At 44.2% G+C, this 24,607-nt stretch overlaps 1 protein-coding gene across 1 annotated transcript; it reads left to right on the top strand.

Annotated features, from left to right (window-relative positions):
• Positions 1-58: 58 nt before the first annotated feature.
• FAM83F (family with sequence similarity 83 member F) lies at positions 59-19,720 on the top strand (the record flags this gene model as incomplete). The annotated part of the gene is made up of 5 exons (XM_082014196.1): positions 59-1,226; positions 5,008-5,175; positions 13,370-13,491; positions 14,051-14,763; positions 19,656-19,720. The coding sequence occupies exons 1-5, from the start codon at positions 771-773 to the stop codon at positions 19,718-19,720; spliced, it is 1,524 nt and encodes a 507-aa protein (XP_081870322.1). The 5' UTR covers positions 59-770.
• Between the last annotated feature and the right edge of the window lie 4,887 nt (positions 19,721-24,607).

Below are 24,607 nucleotides of genomic sequence, written 5' to 3'. Positions count from 1 at the left end.
ACTATTGCATACCACGTAAAAATCATAATTTAACAGCCCCATGTCTCTCAGCTGGGACACGTGTGTTGAGCCGGGGGTATTTATTCACGCTGCCAGCCAGACACTTGAGAGCAGGGCAGTTTTATTCCCAGCTCTGACACCAGCCTGCAGGGCGGCCTCGGGCAAATCACTCTGTCATCTTCCCATCTGTAAACAGGGTACCTACCTCCTGCTTTTCGGGAGTTGAGGAGCTGCAGCTGCTGCTGCTGCTCCATAAGTGGATTTGCAGAGGGCTGGCTCACAGCAGACCGACTTGGACTGCAGCCGACGGACCACGGCTTGTGGCCACGATGGTGCTCTGCCCACGTCGCCGGCCCCGCTCCCGTTCCCCCCCTTTCCACTTGAGCACCCTCAGGTGGCTGCCACGTCTGAAAAAAAAAAAGGGGGAAAAATCCTCTTAAGTAGATTTTTGCATTTGCGCCCCAAAATACACCTGCGGCCCAGGCGTTGTTCTCCTCCAAGGGCTGTGGTCAGGGACCCCGGTGCCGGCCACGTCGGGAGGTGGCCACCTGTGTCCCCCGGGGGCCGGGGCCACGCACGGCCCTGGGAGAGGGCTAGAACAGAGGGGACATCCCTCTCCCCAGGGCGCCAGGGGAGCGTGAGGGGCCGGCGCAGGGCGGCGCGGCTGCTCCACCCGTCGGGGCGGGCTCGGGCAGGGCAGGTGAGGCGGTCCCGGCTCTGCCTTCCCTCCTTCCGCAGCCTCCCGGCCCGCCGCTGAGGGTGCCGGCAGCATGGCGGAGTCCCAGGTGCTCCTCCTGGATGAGTCGCACGTCAACGAGAAAGTGACGGAGGCCCAGGCCCGCTTCTACTATAGCGAGGAGCAGCGCCGGGCCCTGGAGGCCTTGGTGACCCGGGGCGAGGCGGCCTACCGGGAGGCGCTGAGGAAGGAGCAGCTCCGCGACTTTCTCTCCAGCCGGGAGCTGCAGGCCCTGCGGGGCGGCTGGCGGGGATACGACGACCCCCGGGAGGGCGGCAAGGTGGCCAGAGGGCCCGGCGGCGAGACCCTCTCGCTGGCCTACTGGCCCGAGTGCTCCGACACGGAGGTGCCCCCGTTGGACTTGGGCTGGACCGACAAGACCTTCTACCGGGGTATCAGCCGGGTCGCCCTCTTCACGCACCCCCGCAAGGAGGAGAGCGCGCCCCACCTGAAGGAGGTGGTGCGGGAGATGATCCAGCAAGCGCAGAAGGTAGGGCCCGGCCGCCACACGAAGCGGGCGCCCTCGACGGGACACCCCAGCCCGCCTTCACGCCTCGGCCTGGCTGGGGGCTTGCATAGGGTGGCAGGCAGGGGAGAACCCGCCGCGGTCGGGCTTTCCTCGCTGGCCCCCTCCAAAGCTGGAGGAACGCATTGGCCCTCCAGCTGGTCGGCGCCCACCAGGCTGGGGAATTCCCTGCAGTTTGCTGCCGGTCATGTTACGGTTTGCCAAAGATAATGCCCGGGATGGGGTTAAAACGCCTGCACACACACACACCCCCCAAATCGGAGTTTTCTACCTGTGGTTTGCTTTGTCCTGTCCCAGTCTGATTCCCTGGCTCAAGGGGAAGGCAGGTCATGATGCTGTTACAGCCACCTCTCATGTACGTGCAGGTATCCCTAGTTAAATACAGGGCAGCGAGTTTGTTTATGGGGTGGTGTGTTTTGGGTTTATTTTTTGTGGTTTCAACACCATCCAGCCTGGACTGCAAGCAGCCAGAGTCCAGACAGTATGTGGCTGCTCGTATTTTTCTTTGGCTGGAAAGGACTGTTAGTAGTGACAGGGCACCTCTGGCAAGAAAACAAACCATCCGTGATGCTACAAGAGCTTGTGTTGAATAGGTAGTGGCAATGACGAGGCTTTTCTAGGTGTGGGTGATGTTTCCAGGGAATACCACTCAGGAAAAGATAAGATGTCCTTCAGAGCTGACAATCCCCCCTGGGGAAAGGGGATAACAAGCATAAGAGACTTCATTCCTGCTCTTAGTTTTGCTGTTTTCTGTTTTTTCTGCTTTATAGTTCAGCACTTCCTCCTCCACCTGCTCCCCCGCCTCCCCAGCACACACACACACAACTTTTGCAGACTTCTTAAACCAAATCTGCTGTGAAACACAGAAAACTTTCTAGAGAGGCATTAATCCAGCAGGTGATCTCCTCAGTTCCCTGCCTGCAGAAATACCTGCACACCTTGTAATCCTGTTCAGCAACTGGTGTGATCAGTCATACAGAAGAGCCAGAAGTTGAAAAATCGTTACTCTCTGATGTAGTGTGACTTCACATCCTCTTTGCACTGTTACAAATGCCTCTACAGACTGTGCAAAGACTGGGAATCTTCGCTTTTTTTGACAGTTGTACCTGGCACCTAAAAGTAATTAATTCCTTTGCAGATTTCTATTTTGTCACTGACCGAACTAACTGTGCGCCCCCAGCCCAAAGATGGTTTCACGTTTAACAGCCATTTGAGTGCTTAATGGTCCTTTTCATAGATAACTATGCCTGTTGTGTTCAGCTGAGCTGGCCTGGCCCTGGCAAAAAAAAAAGTCTCCCGGTAGCAGCTTTGCATTCAGCAGATGAGTGTGGGGTTCTGTTGGTTTTGGTTGTTTTTTTGAGGGGGGTCTAAACAGATAACTAGTAATTCGTGGCACATGTCTGTAGGTAGATTATCGTCAGTGTTTTACAAACATAGGTTAATTAAGCTACCTTGCCGCAATGAGATTGGCAAGTTAATGCTTGCCAATCTTTAAATACCTATGAAGAGCTAGGCACACCTATGGGCTCTATAGATAAGTTTATGATCCATAGGATAGGTAGAGGAACGGGGAAAACCTCTTGCAGGGGTAGACACTCATGCTCTGACTTGCCATATTTGGGAATGCTCCTAGGTAATCTTGACAGATCACCAGCTGTGGCAGGGGTTTGAGAAGACTAAGATAACAACAGCTATGCACATCTGCAAGGCAGCTCATCTGCTTTTCGTACAGGGCTGCAGTTTTTATGAGTTTAGTCCCACAGTCTTGCGAAGAAGCCTGAACTGACCCAGGGCCCCAGAGCCCAGAGGGAATCATCCCTTCGTATTGCAAGGCCAGTACTAACAATTAATGGTTTGTCCGGGACATGGTGTAATTTCTGCAGTTATTGGACTCATTGCAAATGGAGGGGATGGAAAGAAAACAAATTCACACTTCTGCTATGCATTCTTGATCAATTCCCTATGTGGATGTTCTTACTTCAAATGAATATTATCTGGCATTCTTGCTGCTAAATAACTACATCCATACCACACTGTGTTGAGGGGAGAGGGAGCATAACAGGCCTGAATTAATGTGTGAACTTTTCATGACTTTAATTATAATCTGCCTGTATATGAAGTTGTTCAGGAAGAAAGTGGCACAAGTTCACTGTATTTTAATTTTCAGAGGTTCTGTAACATTCCCTGCATATTGCTGCTTTGTGCTGGGAAGTAAGAACTAAGGAAGAAGGTGAAATCCAGTTCTATCTAGTAGAAGTTAGTGAGGGACTTACTACTAGTATAATGTAGCTCCCCCATAGTTCACCTGTATCAGGAACCTACATGTTAATGATGAGCATAAATACAATGTCAGCACTTTTTTTCTTTTTCTAACAAAGAAAAGCTTGTGTAAGCACTGTTGACAGAAGGAGCCTGACGGAGCAGATGTGTTGGTTGTTGTTGGCCGTACAAGCAGGGACTCAGCAAACACAGAAGGGGACATTTACTGTGGCATCACTTTCCCAAAAGCAATTTGTTCAAGGGCATTTTTCAAAGGCAAGAGGTCTCTGGGGAGAATTATTGGCTCTGGCTCCTGCAACTTGAGCTGCCTCTCTTCCAAACTTAAAATCTTACTGTTTGATCCAGTCTTCAGCTCCATTCACACCTGCATGTGCCATCCCCAGCATAGCTTGGCTTGTCACCATGACCCCAGCGCCTGGGAAATGAAAATTTAGGCAACTCTACTTCCAGCATACTGTCAGCATGAGAGCTCTGACCTGGCAAGTTGATGTTTCCCAGAGAGACTAGGAAAACAGTAGTTTCATTCATTCATAACCTTTCAAATGTTGGGGAGAATAACTCTTTCAGGCAGAAAAGTGAATTGTTATTTCTAATGGTGTAAAAGATACAGAAAGGGAGAGAAAGACAAAACATGTAAGATCAGTATTCAAGTTGCCCATAACCTTCATGGTTTTGTTGTTACTCATCCTATGAATGTTCAGGCTTGTCTGTCACATCAGTGAAACCTTTTGTTTTTATGTAAAATATATGCCTGGAAAGAGGGATTAGTTTTATACCAGAAAAAATGTACATGTGAAGAGAGGGAACAATCATTTTGCCTCCAAATCTTGAAAACACACACACACACACACTCCAGTGCCTTCCTGACAAATATGAAGTGTTTGTGTTTGAGCTCCATAAGACATTCCTCAGGAAGCCAGCCCTGAGAGCAGACTTGAGAAAAAAGGTAGATAAAATTCTTGTTGTTTGCACTATGCACCATGGCTAAGGAGTCAGGCCCTGATTCTTCTGCACATTCGTTCTTCCATTACTCACCTTCTGATTAAGTGCTAGAGGTGTGGGGGTTTTTTTTCACTCTTCTTTTTCAATCTATTTGCAGTGGTGTTCTTTGTTTAAATGGATCCTAACAGAGGCAACAAAAGTTTCACAATACAGAGGAAAAACTAGGTATTTGGCTTTGGCATTCCTCAGGCTGCTGAAATAAGCCATCTTCCCTCAGAAGAAGGAGAACTCTCAAAGACATTTATTAAGTTCCTTCCAAAGTGCAGCAGGAGCCAAGCCAGAAAATTACAAGATTATTGGTAGTGCTTGGGCATGTACATCCCTGTACTTTTGTCTCACCTATATCCTCCTCCTCCACATTCTGGTATCAGTGCTCTCCTTTATTTTGCACCAGCGTAATGGGCCTCCCTTTCAGTTCCAAATATTGTATTCAGTTGTCTGTGTACTGTCTTCTTGTTTCCAGATTATTGCAGTGGTCATGGATGTATTTACAGACCGGGACATCTTCCGCGATATTGTTGATGCAGCATATAAGCGCTGGATCCCAGTCTATATAATCCTAGATGAGGAGGGTGTGAAGCTCTTCCTGGAAATGTGCAGATGCCTTGACCTCAGTGACTTGCAGATCCGGGTAAGGCATTCAATACTGAACCATTATCTCCTGCAAGTCAGTGGCCTTTTTCGGTTGTAATGAATCCCAGAACTCACTTGGACAGGCAGACACGTCTCTTCCTCCTTACCAGTCACATCACAGCACTTAAACATAGAGGGATAAGAGAGTGGCTTGCTAATAGAGAAGGAAAGAGAAAGAAGAGATTTGGATTTTTTGTCTTTCACCTGAGACAGAGGTCTATGTAGTTTCTTGACTCTTGTGACCTAAAAATTGTTGTTTGAGAAAATAGTGTGAGGAAATACCTGTGGGTCTTCTGTGCAAGAATTCAAACTAGAGTCCAGAGTAGTTCTTTAAATTGTTGTCTGCATGGATCCCAGTTTCTAGGACATATATACTCTGAAATCAACTTTCTTATCCAGCAGTGATCACCTGGGACTGAATGAGCTTGTAGTCCTCCTTTGCCTGAGAACATAAGGGATTGAGGAACATAGCTGCTCCCCAGTTCCGTATCAGAGTATGCCTTCATATAGTGCGTGCAACACAGCAGATATTCAGCCTAGCTTGGCTGGCAGAAGCAGTCTCAGTAGGATCTCATTCCATTACAGACTGAAATCCTTTGTGTGATTATAGTTAGTATTGTATTCCTTGCTTTTTTCATGTTTTTTAGTCCTTGTTACAACTACACACTTTTCTGAATACTGAAAAAGTTGCTAGGTTGGAAACCTATGGGATGCCAGACTCGCCCCTCTTGTGATCCAGCTGTTACTTCTGAGTAGCAGGGGGGAAGTGTCTTTTTGCCTGGAGGAAGGGCAGATCTTCCATGAACATTCAGTTAATAGTCTAAAAAACCACAACCAAAACTCAGAAAGCTCTGAAGAGCTCATATGTATAGAGGCTCATATTAACCATTTTAGGAGAACCACATGAACCTCATGAGGTTCAACAAGGCCAAGTGCAGGGTCCTGCACCTGGGTCAGGGCAACCTCTGGTATCAGTACAGGCTGGGTGATGAAGGGATTGAGAGCAGCCCTGCCAAGAAGGACTTGGGGGTACTGGTGGATGAAAAGCTGGACATGAGCTGGCAACGTGTGCTCGCAGCCCAGAAGGCCAGCCATATCCTGGGCCGCATCGAAAGAAGCGTGGCCAGCAGGCCGAGGGAGGTGACTCTGCCTCTCTACTCCACTCTGGTGAGACCCCACCTGGAGTCCTGTGTCCAGCGCTGGAGCCCTCAGCACAGGAAAGACATGGACATGTTGGAGTGGGTCCAGAGGAGGGCCACCAAAATGATCAGAGGGATGGAACACTTCTCCTATGAGGACAGGCTGAGAGAGTTGGGGTTGTTCAGCCTGGAGAAGAGAAGGCTCTGGGGAGACCTTATTGCAGCTTTTCATTACCTAAAGGGGATCTATAAGAAAGATGGGGACAGACTTTTTAGCAGGGCCTGTAGCGGTACGACAAGGGGTAATGGTTTTAAAATAAAAGAGGGCAGATTTAGACTAGTTATAAGGAAGAAATTTTTCACAATGAGGGTGGTGAAACACTGGCACAGGTTTCCCATAGAGGTGGTAGATGCCCCATCCCTGGAAACATTCCAGGTCAGGTTGGACGAGGCTCTGAGCAACCTGATCTAGTTGAAGATGTCCCTGCTCTTTGCAGGGTGTTGGATTCGATGACCTTTAAAGGTCCCTTCCAACCCAAAGATTCTATGATTCTGTGAAATCTGGATGAAAATGACTTGCATATATATGAACAGTGCTCCTGTGAACTACCACTCTGCACTGAGTTTCTGGACTTCATCAAAAAAGACGTCCAGCCGAGCAGCTTTCTCATCTTTCTCCAAAACAGAGCTGGAAGTTTCTTTCCTCTGATTTCTTTGAAAGCAAGACACAGACATCATTATAACAGACCTGTTTCAAGCTTCAGGGGTATTCTGTGGCCCAGGCTTGAGTCTTTCTGGTACAAAATCATGAAATCACAGCAGTAGTTCCATTTGCTCCAGTACCTGTTTCCCAGTACTTTCTTCACTATGTCATCATGTGCAGGAATGATGCCTTCAGTACTGCATGTTTTAATTCCTGGATAGAGTGAGTGCCCTGGCATTTTAGAAGAAGTTGCAATGCTATTGGAGAGGTGAATTCCTTTTGTCTGCCTTTCCTGTCTTTAAACAGTTAAGCGCTCCTGTTCTGCTCTTCCTCTTACCTCTTTCTCCATAGCTATCTCCACAGACTTTGCACTCCAAAAGCAATCATCAGTGGCATGCTACAGTAGTGACTAGGTCCTGCAATAGCCTAGTTGCGTTACCCTTTCCAAAAGGGCAGAGTTTGAATGGATGCCATCAAAAGCAGGAGAAAACTCTTCCATGTCCCTTCTGTGCTTCCCTTCTCTCAAAGCAGCCCTTGCTATGTTTTTCATTAGACTCCTTCAGCTAAAAGAAGTCCAAATACAAGCTGAACTGAAGGAGGTCCACTGAGAAGAACTTTTTACCATCCTTCTTTTACCTAGTTGTTCACCCTTCTGCAGAGCTCTAGCCCACAGAGTGCTGTCCTTCAACTTTTTCCCCTCTTTTCCCGGATGTCTTATACTGTATCTTAAATTCCCCTTGAGGTTGTTGTATTCCTTTTCTAGTATGGCTAAGGCTTTAGTTAACCTTGTTAAGGTCAATACAGGTTATTCCTGTCTATGAAAGGACTGGAAAGAGTCTTCCTATAATGGGAAACAGGTCATTTGCCTCTCAGGGAAGATGGCCTCTTAGTATCCTGCTCAAGGCTGCATTGGATGTATCTATGCTGTTGCTGGGGTCAGTATGACAGAAATCATCACATAGTGATTTCCTTGACACCAGGCTTTAGATAACTTTGCTTGAGATTCCTTGGGTAAAGCTTCCCCTTGAGGACTCCCCCCACCCCACCTCATTGATGTAATGTGTCAAGGATTGTTTTGAACTTTTAGTGTTGAAGACCCAGATTTAAAGCAAGGAAGCAAGATGGGCCTCTGGTCTTGTTCAGGTAAAATCATTTTGTCCCGCATTGCATGATCACAGAGAACGTTGGAATTGCTGAGAAAGAACGAGAAACTCTAGTGCAGTTAACTGTCATCCACCCATTTCTTATTTATGACATGTCTTTCTCCTGACATCTGCTTTGATGTCTGAGTTTCTTCAACAGATTTTCAGCAACAGGGAAAACACTCTCTCCTTACACTGTCTTTTTGTGTAACCATTTCACTTTCTTCTAAAAGATTTTCACCAGTGGGCCACAGTTTGTCAGCAAAGGAATTGCATACTCTTCCTTCCTGCCCTTCTTCCCACTTTTCCTTTGGAATGCTTCTGCAAGATTTACAGGATGGCTGTTTCTCAGAAAGTTGCAGCAATGGGGGATGAAACTTTAAGGTTCAGAGGCAAGTTCTGATCCCAGGGAAAGAGACTACCATGGGCTGTCATTGTTGCAGGGTCAGGATGCTTATTCTGTCTTCTGTTATCACCAGATGCTCAGATTGTTCTGTGATTCCTGCCCTTTTGTTTCCATTGCCCTGTTCATCCAGTGCAGAGAGAATACTTCAATGGTCCTAATACAGGGAGATTTACTGTTAACACAGTATTTTGCCCTTTGTCTACATACAGTGCTGGGTGTTTTCACAAAATTCCTGGCTATTGTATCATTTTGACATGGCAAGGTATCACAATCTGCTGAAAGTCTCACAGGAGGAAAACTGCTGTAGGAAGACAGTACCTCACTCTGCAGAGACAAAAAGTTGTTTACTGACTCCAAGCATGAAATGAGGAAACCTCAATTTTTCTCTGAAGGCCAGAGATCACTAGAAATGCATTTAAATTCAACCATCGTCACATTTATCCGGGAACGTTAGTAAGAGCGAATCTTGTGTGTATGAGTCATATGGCTTCCTGAGCCTACAGGACATGGTTTGCCAGACATCTGTTATGTTTGACACAAGAGTGTTCTTCGGAAATCACAATGAATCAAAGTTCTCATAGATACAAAATTCATAGCTCCACAGAAAGGCCACTTTTTGTTGACCTGAGAGTAAGTGTTCTCACTAGTTTGAGATGAGTTCTCTTTCTCCCCATGCTTCTGCTAACCAAGACCCACTAACAGACACTCCTGCTCAAAGACGGGGAGCTCACCTAGAGCTCCAGGCAAGCCCAGGGAATGAGTTACCTGCAGGAAGTTCACCTTCATGTTAATTTTTAGATTCATTTTCCCCAACATGTAAGGAGTTCCTCCCCTCACTCCAGGAATTCTTAAAAGTTTCTGCCTAAGAAATTTTTGGAATTTCATGTCTTTCTGCATGGATTCCTAACTCAAGGGAGGGAGAATCTGAATGTAATGTGATGCAGTGCTGTTTGTTTTTTAATTAACTGTTAGAGAATTCCTCTAGGCTGCTTGTGACCTTTTGAAAATGGGGACTTACAAAGCTTTCTTTTTGCAAAGACCCAAATAATACCCAGTAACGACCTTGGCAGGACATGTTCAGCTAGCTGCATTCCCTCCTATTCTAATTGAATACCTGCAAGTTTTACTATTTTGTCAACAAGCTTGCCTTTTCCAAAACTTTTCAGGGCAAACACATAGGATAAGTCCACAGTATTTCCCAGCATTACTTGGTGGCTGCTTCCAGATTGTGGCTGCTTTTGTGTCCCTGTGTAAGATTAGCACCTACCACCAAACTCTCTGACCTGGAGGTCTGATCACCAGAGATGAGAATCTTGCAGACGATGAATAAGAAAAATTCCTTTGCTGTTGTTACTGTGGTCCTGTCCACATGAATCCCATATCTCTCTTCCTCTTTCCCCCTTCTGTGGTACCTCCATCTAAGATTTTAGAGTGGGAAATAACAGGCATTGGTGGCCTTGCCCTCAGCCCAGTGCTCAGGTGAAGCAGTAGTACAGGAAAACAGGACAGAATCTACCCCAACAGATTTTATTGATGGAGGGAACCTGATTTTTTCAGGCACACCAGAAAGGGCATCTCCACATTTTGAAAAACACAGGCAGTATAAGGGACTGTTGAGTCACTGTCATCTATCAGGTACTGCTTTTGTCTGTTGCCTCTGAGGTCATCCATGCCATCCATCCCAACTTGAAATAAAGATCCCTGCTTGCTTTGCAACGTGTACATCAGCGGTTGTTCTAAGAGGGAAGGTACACACAGGATTCCTGTGTGGAAGTACTTACAATGCTTCCCTTTAGGATCCGTCTTGTATCCCCCTTAATCTATCCCAGCTTGTGAGCACTACTGCCCAAGTCTGTCAAGTGACAGCTAAGTGTCAGGGACAACACAACCTATTACTGACTTTCTAAACTGGGTCTAATTTAACTTTCTGTGGATTCAGGGTGAGGTTTAAAAGTGTGTCACAATAAAGCAAGAAAGACTGATTCCTTCACTGTTTGTATTAGGATGCTCTGTCAGGCTTGACTCTTACCATTCTGTATTAAGTTGCTGCCAGGGAGACATTAGTCACTGCTTGTGATGAGGAGTGGTGCAAGCCTGTGTAAAGGAAATATGGAAATTTAATGCAGACTGCAGCTTCCATAAGCCACGATACGACAAGCATTAAGCAGGCTTCTGCAAGAATACAGATCTGGAGGGGTCACTTCTATCTGGTGAACTAACTGGTCCTCTACCCAAAATATTTGTTACTATTGTAACACTAGTACCCCCCAAAAATGGCTGCAATCTCACCTCATTTATATTTGTCTTTCCTCTGTTGTTGTTGTGTAGTCTTCAGTAGATGAACCCAGGCTTGTTCCTCCTCTGTACACCTTGATACATCAGTCTGCAAGTGCTCCAAGATCCTTCAAGGCAGAAAACATTATACAAATAACCTGTTAAGTGACTCGATGTTTGTATGACTTTGTGTTTGTTTTCTGCATTTCAAGATGTATTTATGCACTCTTGTGCCTACTTTGTTCAAGGAGGTTTATATGTTCAGGTGGTTGGTTCTATCACCTCTGTGCCTTTCTAAGTGTTGTGTGTAGCTCAGTTATTGCAGGAATTCAAATGTGCTTTCCTTCCACCAAAAGAAGGTGATATAACATACAAAAAAATCCACACTTGTTACATGCTAAGAAACTTTCTGCTCACACAGGCTGATACTTCTTGATTCACAAACATACGTGACATGTCAGAGCTGTTGACTGATTTGAAGAACAGAGGTCCTTCTTGACACTTGCAGTCAATATTCCATGATTTGGCAAATACCACATCCAACTTTACTCAGCAATGGAAAAAAAAATATTTCAGGTGATCAAGCAGCCAACTACAAATGTTATTCTAAATACTGGAAAGGGCACCCTTTCTCTTGTGCTCTATCCAACCTGCATTCAGCATCCCACACATATGACTCACTGCTAGGCCTTGGGCAAGTCACTTCATCTTCTTCTCTCTCAGGCTCCTCATCTTAAAAACAGGGTAATGATACTTTCAGCAGTGTTGGGACATTAATTAGCTAATGCCCACCCAGGACTCCAGACAGATCAAGCAATAGATGAATGCAAAATAGTAATATCATCAGTTACTGTTAGAATTTGTACTGCCACTTCTGTATTTTAGTGGGGGAAATAGGAACGCATTCAAAAGGTAAGAGTATGTTTTTTTTAAGGAAATCTGCATTCTTATAATCACTCATTCCTGTGTGCTGATTTCTATAGCCTATCAATATTTAAGCTGTCAGTGAGATTTATAATAATAGGACTTAGCTCTTTGTGGGATCCAAGGCTGTGCTAGCATTAGCTAAAACCTTATGATTCTGCTGCTCTGCAGATGGGGGAAGAATGAGGCAAAGGTGAGTTGACTTTTCCAGAACATCACAGGGAATAGTGTCAGAACTGTGATTACCCTTGGGACTGACTCCCAACCCTGGATTTATTACTCCAAATCACAATACCTTTTAGCTTTTCATTGTTAAAGAATTCTTACAGAAACAGATGGTGGAATGAAGAAAATAGTCTAAATTTGTGTGTCAGAGTGACAAGATTATTTGCTCTAAACTTACACTGACAATCAATGCTTTCGGGTTTTGGGGGGTGGAGGGGGTGTGTTTCATGTTAGGTAGTTTGGCCTCATGCAGCCAGGCCCCATGAGCAGAGTAACATTCAGTTCAATGTGCAAATATATTCTTATAGTAAGTGCAGGCACACATCTGTTGTTGAAAATCATGTAACCTTAAATCTGTGTTATCTCTGTGCTTGGTATTGCTCTGTTTTATTACTTGTATGTTTGCTGGCCAAAGGGTGTGAGAGGGGAGGTTTGGGAAGAGGCATTATCTTTTTCTAACTACTTCCATTCATTTCATGAAAAGTTTTTCCTTCCTCTTCTTCAGAAGTTCTTTGCTGACCTATTCAGGACATCAGTAGAGATACTTATCCTACTCCTTTTGTTCAAAAAATGTTCAGTGTTTTTTCACTGTCTGTTAAACAGTGAGGAATCTGGGTGGACACTGTAACTGTTTGGGGTTCTTAGCAAAATTATTAAGGTCAGGGTTCTCATTTTGTTATAACAGACAGGAAACATCTGTCTTTTGACTGACAGAATTGTTTCCTCCTCTCTTCTGTAATAATTAAATTGTCCGGTCTTCTAATTTGCCCAGTTTTGTCAAGCCATGTGTTGTTGGGAATCAGAACACAAGCACAAAAAGAACCTAATATAGACCTGTCTCATACATTACCCTCCAAGTAACTGCACTGCACAAGTGGTGTAAAATTCCTTGGTTTTGTGGTCCTGCTAACATAATCTGGAGAAGAGCTCATTCCATGCCATGGAATAGGGATCAGGATTCAGAGTGCAGACTGACTCAGAGCTTCCTCTGATTCATTCCTCTGAACTGGGCTGGGCCTTCTGAGCTACAGCACAGGACTGGAGATGGAAGATTATTTGATTTTGAAAACATTGTCTTGCCAGTGGGCTAAGATGAATAGCTGAAGACAACAGGCAGGGTTACAAAGATGCTGACCCATTGGACAGGGCTATAAACTGATGGAGGGGAGTGACTTGCATAGACAGGGGATGACAACAGGTCTTACAGCACTATGCTTTCCTTTCTGCAGCCCTTCTGATTTCTGGCGGCTGATACAAAATGAGCTGTAGTCCCAGAAGTAGTGACATAATGTGAGCGACATGTTAAGACTTGGAGCTGGCAATTATCTAATTCTCTGCCCTATTTATTGTGACATTTTGTCTTTTCACCTCCCTGTTAGAATATCCGTATACGTTCTGTGACAGGAGTTGGGTTCTACATGCCAGCAGGGAAGATCAGAGGCACACTGGCATCCCGATTCCTGATGGTGGATGGTGAAAAGGTGGCCACTGGATCATACAGGTGGGTTGCCCTTGCTTAAGGCAAAGCTACATTCTTTGTGTAAAGAATGGCTTGTGGCTTTGCTTGAGAGTCTTCTTCCCTTTCTTTTCCCAGCCTCTGTAATCTGTGGCATCTGTAGAAATTCAGCTGGGACAACAGAGAAGGTAGCATAGAGCACAAGTTGCTCCTGAGAGAACGGAACATGCCTATGCTAGTAGACCATTTCAGTGGGCTAGAGATAGTTCCTCACTGCATCAGGTGGTGGTCTGCAAGGACTCCCCAGCAGCCACTTCAGTGAGGTTTTCAGCCAAGAGACTCCTCCTGTTGATGCAGTGTTGTTTTTCAAAAGGGTAAATTGTCCTTCGGAGTTTTAGGGCCTTTTCTTCCAGATGTGGTCTGTATGCCTAATGAAGAACAATAATAGCAAGCTTCATGTATCTATCCTGACACATCTTAGCATGGACATATGGGCAAATGGCACAATGCTACATATTCCCATGTAGTGTCTTAGATATTGTTAGGTGGGCTGGGTGAAGTATGCACCCAAAAATCTAATGTTGGTTCTGTTTCCTACTTGCAGCTTCACATGGAGTTCATCCCACATTGACAGAAACATCCTGCTAGTCTTGACAGGACAGCATGTGGAGATGTTTGACATTGAGTTTCGTGAGCTCTATGCCATCTCAGAGGAAGTTAATTTCTACAAGGAACTGGGTATTCCTAACCCATTCCTTCTTGGAATTGGGAAACCAGGCCTTCATTCCTCCACCGTGGCTCGGAAGTTCATTAACCCCAAGTATGGTTTAGTGGCAGGGGCAACCCGTGGTGATATGATGCTCTGGGCTTCACGACACAGGCAGGATAATCAGGGTAACATGGAAAAGGAGGAAACAAGTGAGTCAAAGAAACGGTTAAATCAGTTTCTGAATGACTTAGTCACACTGGAGCAAGAGTTCCCAGAAATTGATCCACCTCTGGAAAACTTGAACAAGCTGAATCGGAGCCCTCAGAAACTGTTCTCCCGGCTCCACATGGACCTGAAAAATAAATCCAAATCCAGAGAGTCTATTCGTGATGTGAAGAAAGAAGATGCACAGGCCAATTCAAAGCAAGGAAAACGGTTTGCCAGTGGGATTTTCAGTCGCAAGGCCAAAAGGTCTCCAGGCTCAAGCATTGAGGCCAATTCTTTTGCCAGTGAAGGACATTCAGGAGAAGACCTTGGGAACATGAAACTGGAATACGAGCGGCTCAGCATTGGCCATGCCAGTGTTCGGAGTACTGGAGGCATCTCGGGTAAAACCTCTTCTACTAGCATATTCTGCTTCTGTGTCCCTTCTTCTGAGTTTGGGAAATTGGTGTAAACATATTCAATATAGGCACCTGTGAGTAGATCCTGTTATTTCCTCTATATTAAAATGAGTGGGATCAAAGAAGAGTAGAAGTTGTATCAAATGATACAGGCAATTTAAGTTGAAGGCAATTTAATGGCAGTCTTATTGTAAAGTTGGTACTTCTCATGTAAATGTTTTCTCATACTTCTCAGCAAGCAGGTATGGGACAAAGGGAGAGAAAGGTCAATGTCTCCTTGTGTAAAACAGGTTGTGTGTACAGCTCATAAAGTGCACTGCCCTAATAAACAGCAGAGTATGTTCACCATTGTGGTGGCTAGCAGGATGCAGACAGATTTTCAGTGTAACCCCTCCTTTCCTCATTTGGGTTATTCATGTGTGTTTACTGTGACAAATTACAGGTGGAAATGAGAGGAAAACGTGTTTATGTTGAGGTGAGGAGGCAAGGAGTGGAGGAGAGGATGGAAATCGTTAATTTGCTCCTTTATCACCTTCTGAAATGGGGGAGAAGGTCATGAAAATAGAAGCTATGGAGAAGTACTAGATCTCAACTTTTCTTTCTTTGCTAACACGATTCATATTTTCACTAAGTCCTTCCAAGGCTTCATCCAGTTGAAGACACAAATGATAAAGATTTCTCCCAATTTATGGGTTCATAGCTAACTTCTCAACATTTTAGATGTTTTGTCAGATTGAAGTAAATCTATGGACTATTCAGCCTGGTTGTCTTCCTCTCTCAGTGACTTGTGCTGAGTATCAATACACCCTGTGCCAGCAGGAAAATAAACTAGTTGCAGGGAGAAAATTTCTCCTCAGCTTGTCTGGCCAGAGACCATTCTGTGCTCTGACGAATGCAAAATGCAGAAAGACTGAATTCCCTTGAGACTGCCATGATGTGAAATGGAAAGACATTCTCCTGAGACCAAAAAGAAAATCAAGGTATTGCGAAGGTCAATAACAGCGACTGATTGGGTTCTTAGAAATATTTCTGTCTGAATGAAGGACCAGCTCAAAAATGCCAAATGACTGCAAGAGAGAGGAACCGTACAAAGGCATGGATAGTTTATTTAAGACTATAGTAGACCCATTTTAGGATGTGCGTTTGGCGTTTGGGGGGGGCAGAAGTAAACCCTGGTCTAAAGAGGACCTCTCTCCAAATCACTTTCTGGCTTCAGATCAGACAGTATATGATGTTGGGTCCCATTCCTCAGAGCCAGGAAAAACAACGTTGGTGAAGACCTATAGGGAGATGTATGGGCATTTCCTCTTGGAGGAATGGACCTGAGGGCTTGCACTACCCTCTAGTGACAGAAGTAGAGAATGGTGTGATCTCTGATTCGTCACCACTTTACAATATCAAATTCCCTACGTTTCTCACTGTCAGCTGTTTCAAAGCAGACAGCCCGCCACTCCCACAATGTCATGATGAAATTAGGCCCAGATCTAGGCACGAAAGAGATTGATGTCTGTAGTTGAACAGTGGGGCACTGCACCCTTCTGCGGCATTGCACAGTCAGGGCAGCAGGGATGTCCCTATTCCTTTTAACACAGTGGATCTGTGCCAGACAGTCTGATGCTTGGTCTGGAGCGTTTCCAGAAAGACACTATCATGCTATATGTTCAGGTTTTATTTATTGCCACTGCTACTTCCAGAGGGCTGACACCGCTTTCAATAAAGGGGAAGGAAGCATTGAGAACAGGTGCAGGGAAGGCGCAGAGGTCCAGCACACCAGCCTTCCTGCCATGCCCTCTCTGACTTGATAAGTCTTTCCAAGGAGTCCATACATGTATTTTTCGTTTTATGCAAATTGAGAATGCCTGTTCATGGTGGCAATGGGAGACTCCACAGCTTTTGAAGTATGGTGTAAGTAGATTTAGGTTGTCTGGTGTTGTAAAAGGCTGGAGGAAGATCACTGCTTGTCTGTTGCTTTTGAATCGAATCACTGTTCTTGAGAGAAAGCTTCTCTAGTCTAGTGGTCCCAAAGTGGCATGTGAACAGAGATGGTAGAGGGCACATTAGAAAGATAGAGACTCATGAGAAGGAGGAAAAAAATGAGTTACCACAGAGGATCCTGCAGTTGCTTGATCAGTAGGATGTGCTTCATTAGGATTTAATAAAAAATTCTTGAACATGGGCATGAAACAGAGTTTCAGCTTCAAGACAAAAATAGGAGGCACTTTGTTCTTGGGTAACTGTAGGACTGACTTAGTTTTAAAAGTTGAAGTTATCTTTGAGCAGGTCTTGTAAAAAGTGATGCTGTGATACTCTGAGAGGTAAGAAGTGGAAATGAAGGAGGGAGAAGGTGCTTGGTATGCAGTCAGGTTAGGATGCAATTATTCAGAGCTTCACAGTTTGAAATAGCTGCCCTTACCTTTTGTAAAGATTAAACAGCACACTTAAGCCCGGTGGGCCTGCCTGTGCACACATCCTCCAAAGTCACTATTAATTCTGTAGTACCACTGAGACACATCCCACCTTGCAGATGCATAGAGAGACCAGATCCACACCCTGAGTAGCTTGCAGAGTAATTGAAAGACATTATTCAAGCAGGCTAAAGGTCAGGTTCAGTCTTCTAAGAGCAAACGGTGATGAAGAGAATCCGAACTGGGAAGCAAAGTGATGAAAGTGCGTTCTGCAACAGAGTCTGAAAATCTGTTGGGGTATTTACATGCTGGAAAAGGATATCTACAAGTCAGAATTGGGAGCCTGGAAAATACAAGGGCTACAGATAGTAATGCCCCAAACTAAGTGTCTGAATTAACATCCTGAGGTGTTGTCCTAGCACACTGCATGGAGACTGCGATATACCTTACAAGGCTTTCTTAAACCACATCATCAAATTGACACAACTCTTGAATTTCACTGTTGCCCACTTAGGAACACAACAGCAGCAGCTCTGAACCTGACCAGAATCTTGTTAATTTTAAGCTACTGCTGAGCAGACTGTGATCAGCAAAGACACTGATGTCTGTGTGCAGTTTCTGGGAAATACTGCAAGGGTTTGAAAGCTGTGTGCCTTTGGAAGGCACTGGCTTTTTGTTTTTTCTCCCCTGCAAGAAGTGGGCTTGGTCAGAAGGATCTGCTATCCTGAGTTGCTCCATACATCAGCCTTCACTCCTCATGAGTGTTGACTGCAGAACACATATACTTAATAGCAGGATTTTGTGTTTCACTTTTGGGTGCTTCTTGCAACAAGAAATGAGATTTACGCTGGGCACTGCAATAGTGCAGAAATAGCTGCTTAGTTATCAATCACCAGTGTTTTTCAGCCGAAGTGGGATCATGGATGGGTGGTAACTGGAATTTTCAGCCTCTTTTCTAAAGAGAAAGAGGGGAACGTTGTTGGCTACATACAAGGAGGGTGTTTGCTCTAACTGTAGTGGGATCTGTAGAAAAAGGTCAGAAGACAAGAGTAGAAAGTGAGAAGAATGAAGGAGTTGGGAGTTGAGATTAAGCTGAGGAGCACAGACACTTGTCTTGAATGTGATACTGACAGGGAGGGGAATAGGGGTGGTGAGGAGACAGGATTAATAATAAACTTAGAAGTAACATACAGAATGGGTCAAACAGGGGACAGGAGGTAGAATGAAATGCCATGGGGAGATAAGGGGAGGAGGCAGTGGCATACAGAGCAGCCACAAAAGTGAGGGCAGGTTGCAGTGCAGCCTCCCACATGGATATCAAAAAGTTGCAGTGTGGAAGAAGGTGGAGAGAAAGAGGAGGAGAGGAGAGAGCTCTTCTCTTCCCTGTCACCTACAGGCGACAAAAACATTAATCAAATACCCACAAGCAAAGGGAGTGACATGAAAAATTATTCAGTTGAAGGCCAGTTCAGAGGCAGTGCTTGGGTTGAAAGCTCCCTCATCTCAGCAAAGTTGAGACTTCTGATTAGCATGTCACCATGACCTGTGGCAGTTTTCCCTCCCTGTTCTCACTCTGTACTGGCCACTGGCTCCAACTGCCAATGAGAGATGCTTGGGATATGCACATATACTTCCCTTCTATAGAAATAAATCAGTGGGGTTTGCCCTTGTTTAGAGTGACTGCAAGCCACATGGCAGCCCCTCTCAGTACTTACTGCCCTGGGCCACAGGTCATGCAAGCCTTGCTGAGCTCAGCACGCAGCAGAGTTCCCTTACTTGCAAAAGCCTCTGCAAACACACTTCAGTACAGTGCTTGAAAAAAATATGCTGGGGCATCCAGTCCAGCAGTTGGCTGTAATGAAGGAAACTGGACAGCAGTGCAAGCATTGAAAAGTACAGATACTGGGAGCAGAAGGAATCCATAGAATGAGCAATGAAAAAAAAAAAGCTAAGATGATAAAAAATGGGGCAGCACACTATGCTACTTAACTGAGACCCTGAGGCCTCGGGATTTCTCTTGCAAAGGAAATGGTGGAAATACTGGCACTTGAGATGTTTAAAACTGGACATGAAAAAAGTCTCCTGAGAATGCTTGTGGGCATCAGATCGATGAGATGACCTGACTTTTTTTTTTCATTCCTCACTCTTTGGAAAACCTCCCACCCAAATCATAGCCAGACTGTTTTTCAGTGCCAGCTGGGACCTAAGAATACTACTGAAGCTGGCCTGGGTACAAGCCAAAGCCTGGAAATACTCCTCCAGTGGTTTTCTCCACAGTGTACTCTGAATTTGTTCTTATTTTAGTGTGACTTCATTTCACAGTAGTAGGAAATAAAATCACGAGAGAGTACAGAGTAATGTAGGTCTAACACAAGGTGTACAGTAAATAACAAGAGAGGATTTGAAGCATGGGTCTCGACTTTATCCAAGTTTTATTTAATTAACATTACTTTTAACTTCTTTTCATTCCAGGTAACCTGGGTCCAAACTCCACTACGAGTGATAAAAACAAACAATCTACCTGTGTGTTATCTTGATTGGGAACAATTGTCTGGAGAACTGAAGACTGAACAAGCTGGAACAGTAACCTCTTGATCGATTTTGAACCTACAGCCATGTCCTCACGCAGTGGTCTGTAAAGCCACTGCGCAGTCCTGGATGCACCTGGCACCTCCAGTTAAAGCACATTTACTGGGTGAAGCATAGACTTTGGATGGTTGGTCCCTTAAACAAGGGTTAGTGATGAATGTATTAGTCTATATGTCTGTGTGCACACATACTTTTTATATAAAAACAACTGTGATAACTGGTCTCAGAGCTCGCTCTGTGTCCAGATAAATGCAGGAGATTTTCTGACTTACTTGTGCTGCTACTTCAGTCTGTCTAGCTACAGACTCAGAATCACTGTGTTGCATTGTTTACTGCACTGCAGAAATGTATTGGTCTGACTGGCTGGAAGGCTAAATCCAATCGAAGTGGCAAATTCTGGGTGAAATAAGGATGTTTACAGACAGCATTGCAATTCTTTGTCCACAAGGAGTCTTACTGTAGATTCCTGTTGTCACTAATCCACACAGAAATGAGTGGTTGGGGAGGAGGGTTTAGCTAGCAGAGGCCAACAGATTAGTATCATCTTAACTGTTTCGTGTCATAAATATAGCAGTCGAACAAAATGATTTAGCAAGACTGTAGTAAAGAGAAAAAATGGAATATAGGGTGATGTTTAACCTGCAGTTGAGACTGGGTCAGGAGAAATGCCTTATAAGGTGGACTGGACAGGATCTGGGAGCAATAATGCAGCCTTCAGTGGCTGTTACAAAATCCTGCTTGTTGCTAATTCAGCAATACTTTACCATTCGTGGAAACTGAATGATTAAGGAGCACATCTTTGAGGGCTGAAAGAGGAAGCAGAGGAGGCATACGAGCTTTTCAAATGTTCCTTTTTTTTTTTTCAGTTAACCTTTCCAAACTCTAAATCATGCCAAAAATCAAGAGCTTTTGATCCATAAGAAGTGCTGCATGCAATCAAACCAAAGGCCATCTAATCTGCTGTCCCGTCTCTGAGGACAGCCAGTAACAGGGGATCACAGAAGCATAAAATATAAAGCTTGTATACAAAGGTCTTTCTCTGACACTATTCCAGCAGTCTACGAACTTCCTGAACGGCAGTTCCTTCTGGACCTGGCCTTAATGAATGCGCTTAAGTCCCTTTTTAAAAATCCTTTTCTACTTTTGGCCGCCACAGTGTGTGTTCTGTGGCAATGGACCCTGAGTTCATTGTGTGGTATGAAAAAGAACTGTTGTCAGGCTGTTGTAATGGTTTTCTTGATGATTTCATCAAGTGACCCTAATTCTTCCACTGTCAAATGTAGCGATGACCACCTCTATTCCTTGTCTCCTTGCCATTTGTGATTTTACAGACCTATATCATGTATGTCCTCAGTCATCACTTTTTCCGAGTTACAGGTTCATGGTATACATAGCTATTCATTATATGGGACCTGTTTGACACCTCTGTCCTCTTGTTCACTGGCCCTTTTCCAGTTCTACCCACTAACAGAGTGGAGAAGCGGGTTATTTTTGTTTCTTTAGTGTGTGGATTGATGTTTCACTCTGCTTTCTTGCCATCTAAATTATGTACTCTCCTGTCAAAAATAAGCCCTCTTGTGATAACTAAGAAAAATAAATCCTAATTGTAAGTAGACACAGGAAAACTAATATACTTACTTGCCAAGGAACTCTTCAGACATCAGAAAAACACAGGTTTAGTTTTCTTTTTTTTCTTTTTTTTTTTTTTTAGAGAAACCGTTTGGGTTTTTCACTGCACCAGGAATTCACAGCAAAGGCAACTGCTGCATTCCCAACACAGAACAAGATGTTCCAAAGACTCTTCTAGGTGCTGGCTTGCAGTAGTGGTTCTTACACTGAAACAGCTGTCTGTAGTTGATGATAAAATGTGATTGATTGATTGATTGATTGATTAACTGCCTTTCCCGGAAGTGTATTTAACTTGAATGGCAAGCAGGTCTGTTTTACTCTGAGTTTACCCTGTAGAATGTCTTGAGACCCTAAAATACCAAAGGTATTGTGCCCTCTGTTAAACATACTCATCTCACTCAGTGGGTTAAATGCTTGCTACTCTATATACCTATTTTATATGGCCTTCTGGGAATAAGCTGTAGTTTTACAGCTTGAGTCTGTCAGCTCATATAGTCAGCAGTGTTTCATAAAATTGTTCCTGGTAATGGGAGAAAAGAGATGTTGGAAATGACACCATCACTTGGACACAGAAGTAATACATGAGTTATCCTGTTGGCTTCAGGTGTACAGCTCATGTGCCAAAAGCTACTCATTGTATGTTTGTAGGATTATCTAAAATGGCTTGATTTTTGCCATACTTCCGTTATTCTCCAGACGTTTGGGAGATTTTTTTTTTGTCTCCTTGTATTTATTTCGCTTTGTTAGCGGAGATCAGAGATAAATTTATCAGTCCAACATTGTTCCACTTTTCATTCTGATAAGAACATTGTCATCTGGTGCTTCCTTGTTCTCCCAGACTTTTAAAATATTTATTTATTTTTAAATTGTGCAATAGGTTAATTAACTAATTAGTACCATGTTGATATATATGGTCAGGTTTTCCAGGAAGTCCTCTATCTCTTTGTTTTTATGTCTTTGTTGCTTCATCTTGGGTGGAGTGACTTTCCGAGAGACTGATTTCACTTGCCCTTCCTTTCCTTCTGTGCTCTCTTATTAACGTGCTTTACTTTCCCTTCCCTATGACGGATGTGAGAGCACTTTTCTTTAACCTTGTCAACTAACAGGATCTCCTTTCCAGAGAGAGTATCTCATCTGTTTGTCTTCTGGTTTGTTGCCACACCAGTTCCTGAAAAGTACCATTCATTTGTTGTTCTTAAATTCCTTCCCCTGTCATAGAAGTTGAGTCTTATGCCTTGAGTCCAGGGGCTAGTAGAATTCCTTAGGCTTATCACGCGCTGTTTAATTACTTAATTTGAGAAAGCAAACTTGCTTTCTTGCATGATATGAGTCTGCTCCTTAAACCTAGCATGACTCTTTGGGGATGCACGCAGCCTTGCTGATCCAGAGTGAATGTTTCAGACTCTGGTGGAACTTGTTCTTCCCTGAAGATAAGATCAGCTGAACTTGGACTATTTGGCTGCTCCTATGGCAACAGATCTGAGTCTGGGTGCGGTGACCGTATTTGTTTTTACTAGTTTTGCTAATTGTGGTTTGTGATGAGTGCTAGAAACCTGAGGCTGTGACCTGTAAAATGAATCTTTATCACTCCCCAGATAAACTGTGTTTGATGGTGCTGTGGGGCAGACGGGCAAGGACCAGTGGTTATGAATTCTGTCAGAAGTCTGCTAGTGGAAGCTGAAGGTACAGCAGCAGCTACAGCAGTCTTCAAGTAAGGTATCATTTGGTCCTTGACCAAGATGCCACGTCTTCCAACCAAGTCACTAACTTTCCAAGGGGGTCGGAGAGATGGGAGACACTTGTTCTGTTGCTATTTTAAAGAACAAGATTAGCTGGTTTTGGCATCTGTGTCCTGACCCTGGACTATCCCAAGAGGACGCCTGTTCTCCGGATCTTGTTTACTCTTTGGCTTGTCAGACCAAGTTTGCTGACCTGTGTGGCGTACTATGGGGCCTACACTTGCGGTCCTGGTTTTGGACAAACAGTAATGAAGCTGGGGCTCACGGCTCTTTCTTTCTGACATGAAATGGTGCGTGGTTCTGAATGAGCTTCTTGGCTGAATGTGTGCCTTCTGGGTTTCTTTTGGTATGCATTTGTATATTTAATGTATATGTGTCCAGTGAATTATGTCAAAGACCTTTTCTAAGTCAAATAAACTCTTTACTATGTTACTATTCAGATAGTTTGTTCATTGGTGTTCCTTTTAATTTCTCAGCTACAGTTCCTGGGTTTGGGGGATTTTTCTAGTTCATTTGCCAAGAAACTGTACTGTCTAGATTGGAGCAGGTTTCTGTGTAACACATGAACACCTTTGGCCAATGATTGGCGGTGCTCGTTAAAAGATGTGCGGGCGGCTAAATTCCCGACAAGTACAGTGTCCTGTGGCTTTGACTACCTTGAGAAAGACCAATTCATTCCTGTTTTCTTGTTGCTGCAGCAGATGTCCACTTCAGTTTTTCTTTATTTTCTTTATTTTTTTACTACTGCTCTCTTTGCAGCTGAACTGTATCTTGCTGGAGCTATAAATGCATCTGACAAAGTGCCACCTCTGTTTCCCTTTCCATCCTTCTTACATAATTTGTACCGATAAGCAATGACATTTCATTTATGAAACTGAGTCCCTCTGCTACATTTCAGTTTTACCTGGTACAATGTAATCCTTGACATTTAAGTAACTCCCAAGCTCTTGTTTCCCATGCTCCCTTTGTTTGTGTATACAAAAGCCTGTTTTACAATTCCTGACCACGTTTCAGAATAAATCCAGCCTCTATTTTAGTTTTGGTCATTAAGGTACATGAAGAAGTATTTGCAGTGAACGAAATCTTTGTCTTTCTTTCAGTGTTTAAAGTCCACATAGCAATTACATTCGTACTGTTTAAGAGAAGTCTGTCTAATCCAAGCTCGTTTCACAAGATGTGTCAGGGCTCTGTGGATCCTGAACCTCTTTCTTTATAGTATTAACACCACCAACACTTTGTGCCTTTTCCTTTTCTGCACTTGTTTTAGGGAGGTTCTCCAAGAAAGTAGGATAAGCTTGTCCTTCCCCTCGCTTCACCGCTACTTTACTATTACACTTTTTTCTTGTTTCTTGATGCTGTTGCCTGTGCTCTTTCAAAATCAGGGAGCGGTCCAGGAATGAAGGACCTCTCTGTGTACCTAGACCTTATGTCCCCTGTCCTTAACCTGCTGAAGAAATGCAAGTTTGG

The sequence above is a fragment of the Phaethon aethereus genome, assembly GCF_964289735.1.
Source record: "Phaethon aethereus genome assembly, chromosome: 1".
Taxonomy (NCBI): domain Eukaryota; kingdom Metazoa; phylum Chordata; class Aves; order Phaethontiformes; family Phaethontidae; genus Phaethon; species Phaethon aethereus.
This window is presented reverse-complemented; position numbering and strand designations above follow the sequence as displayed.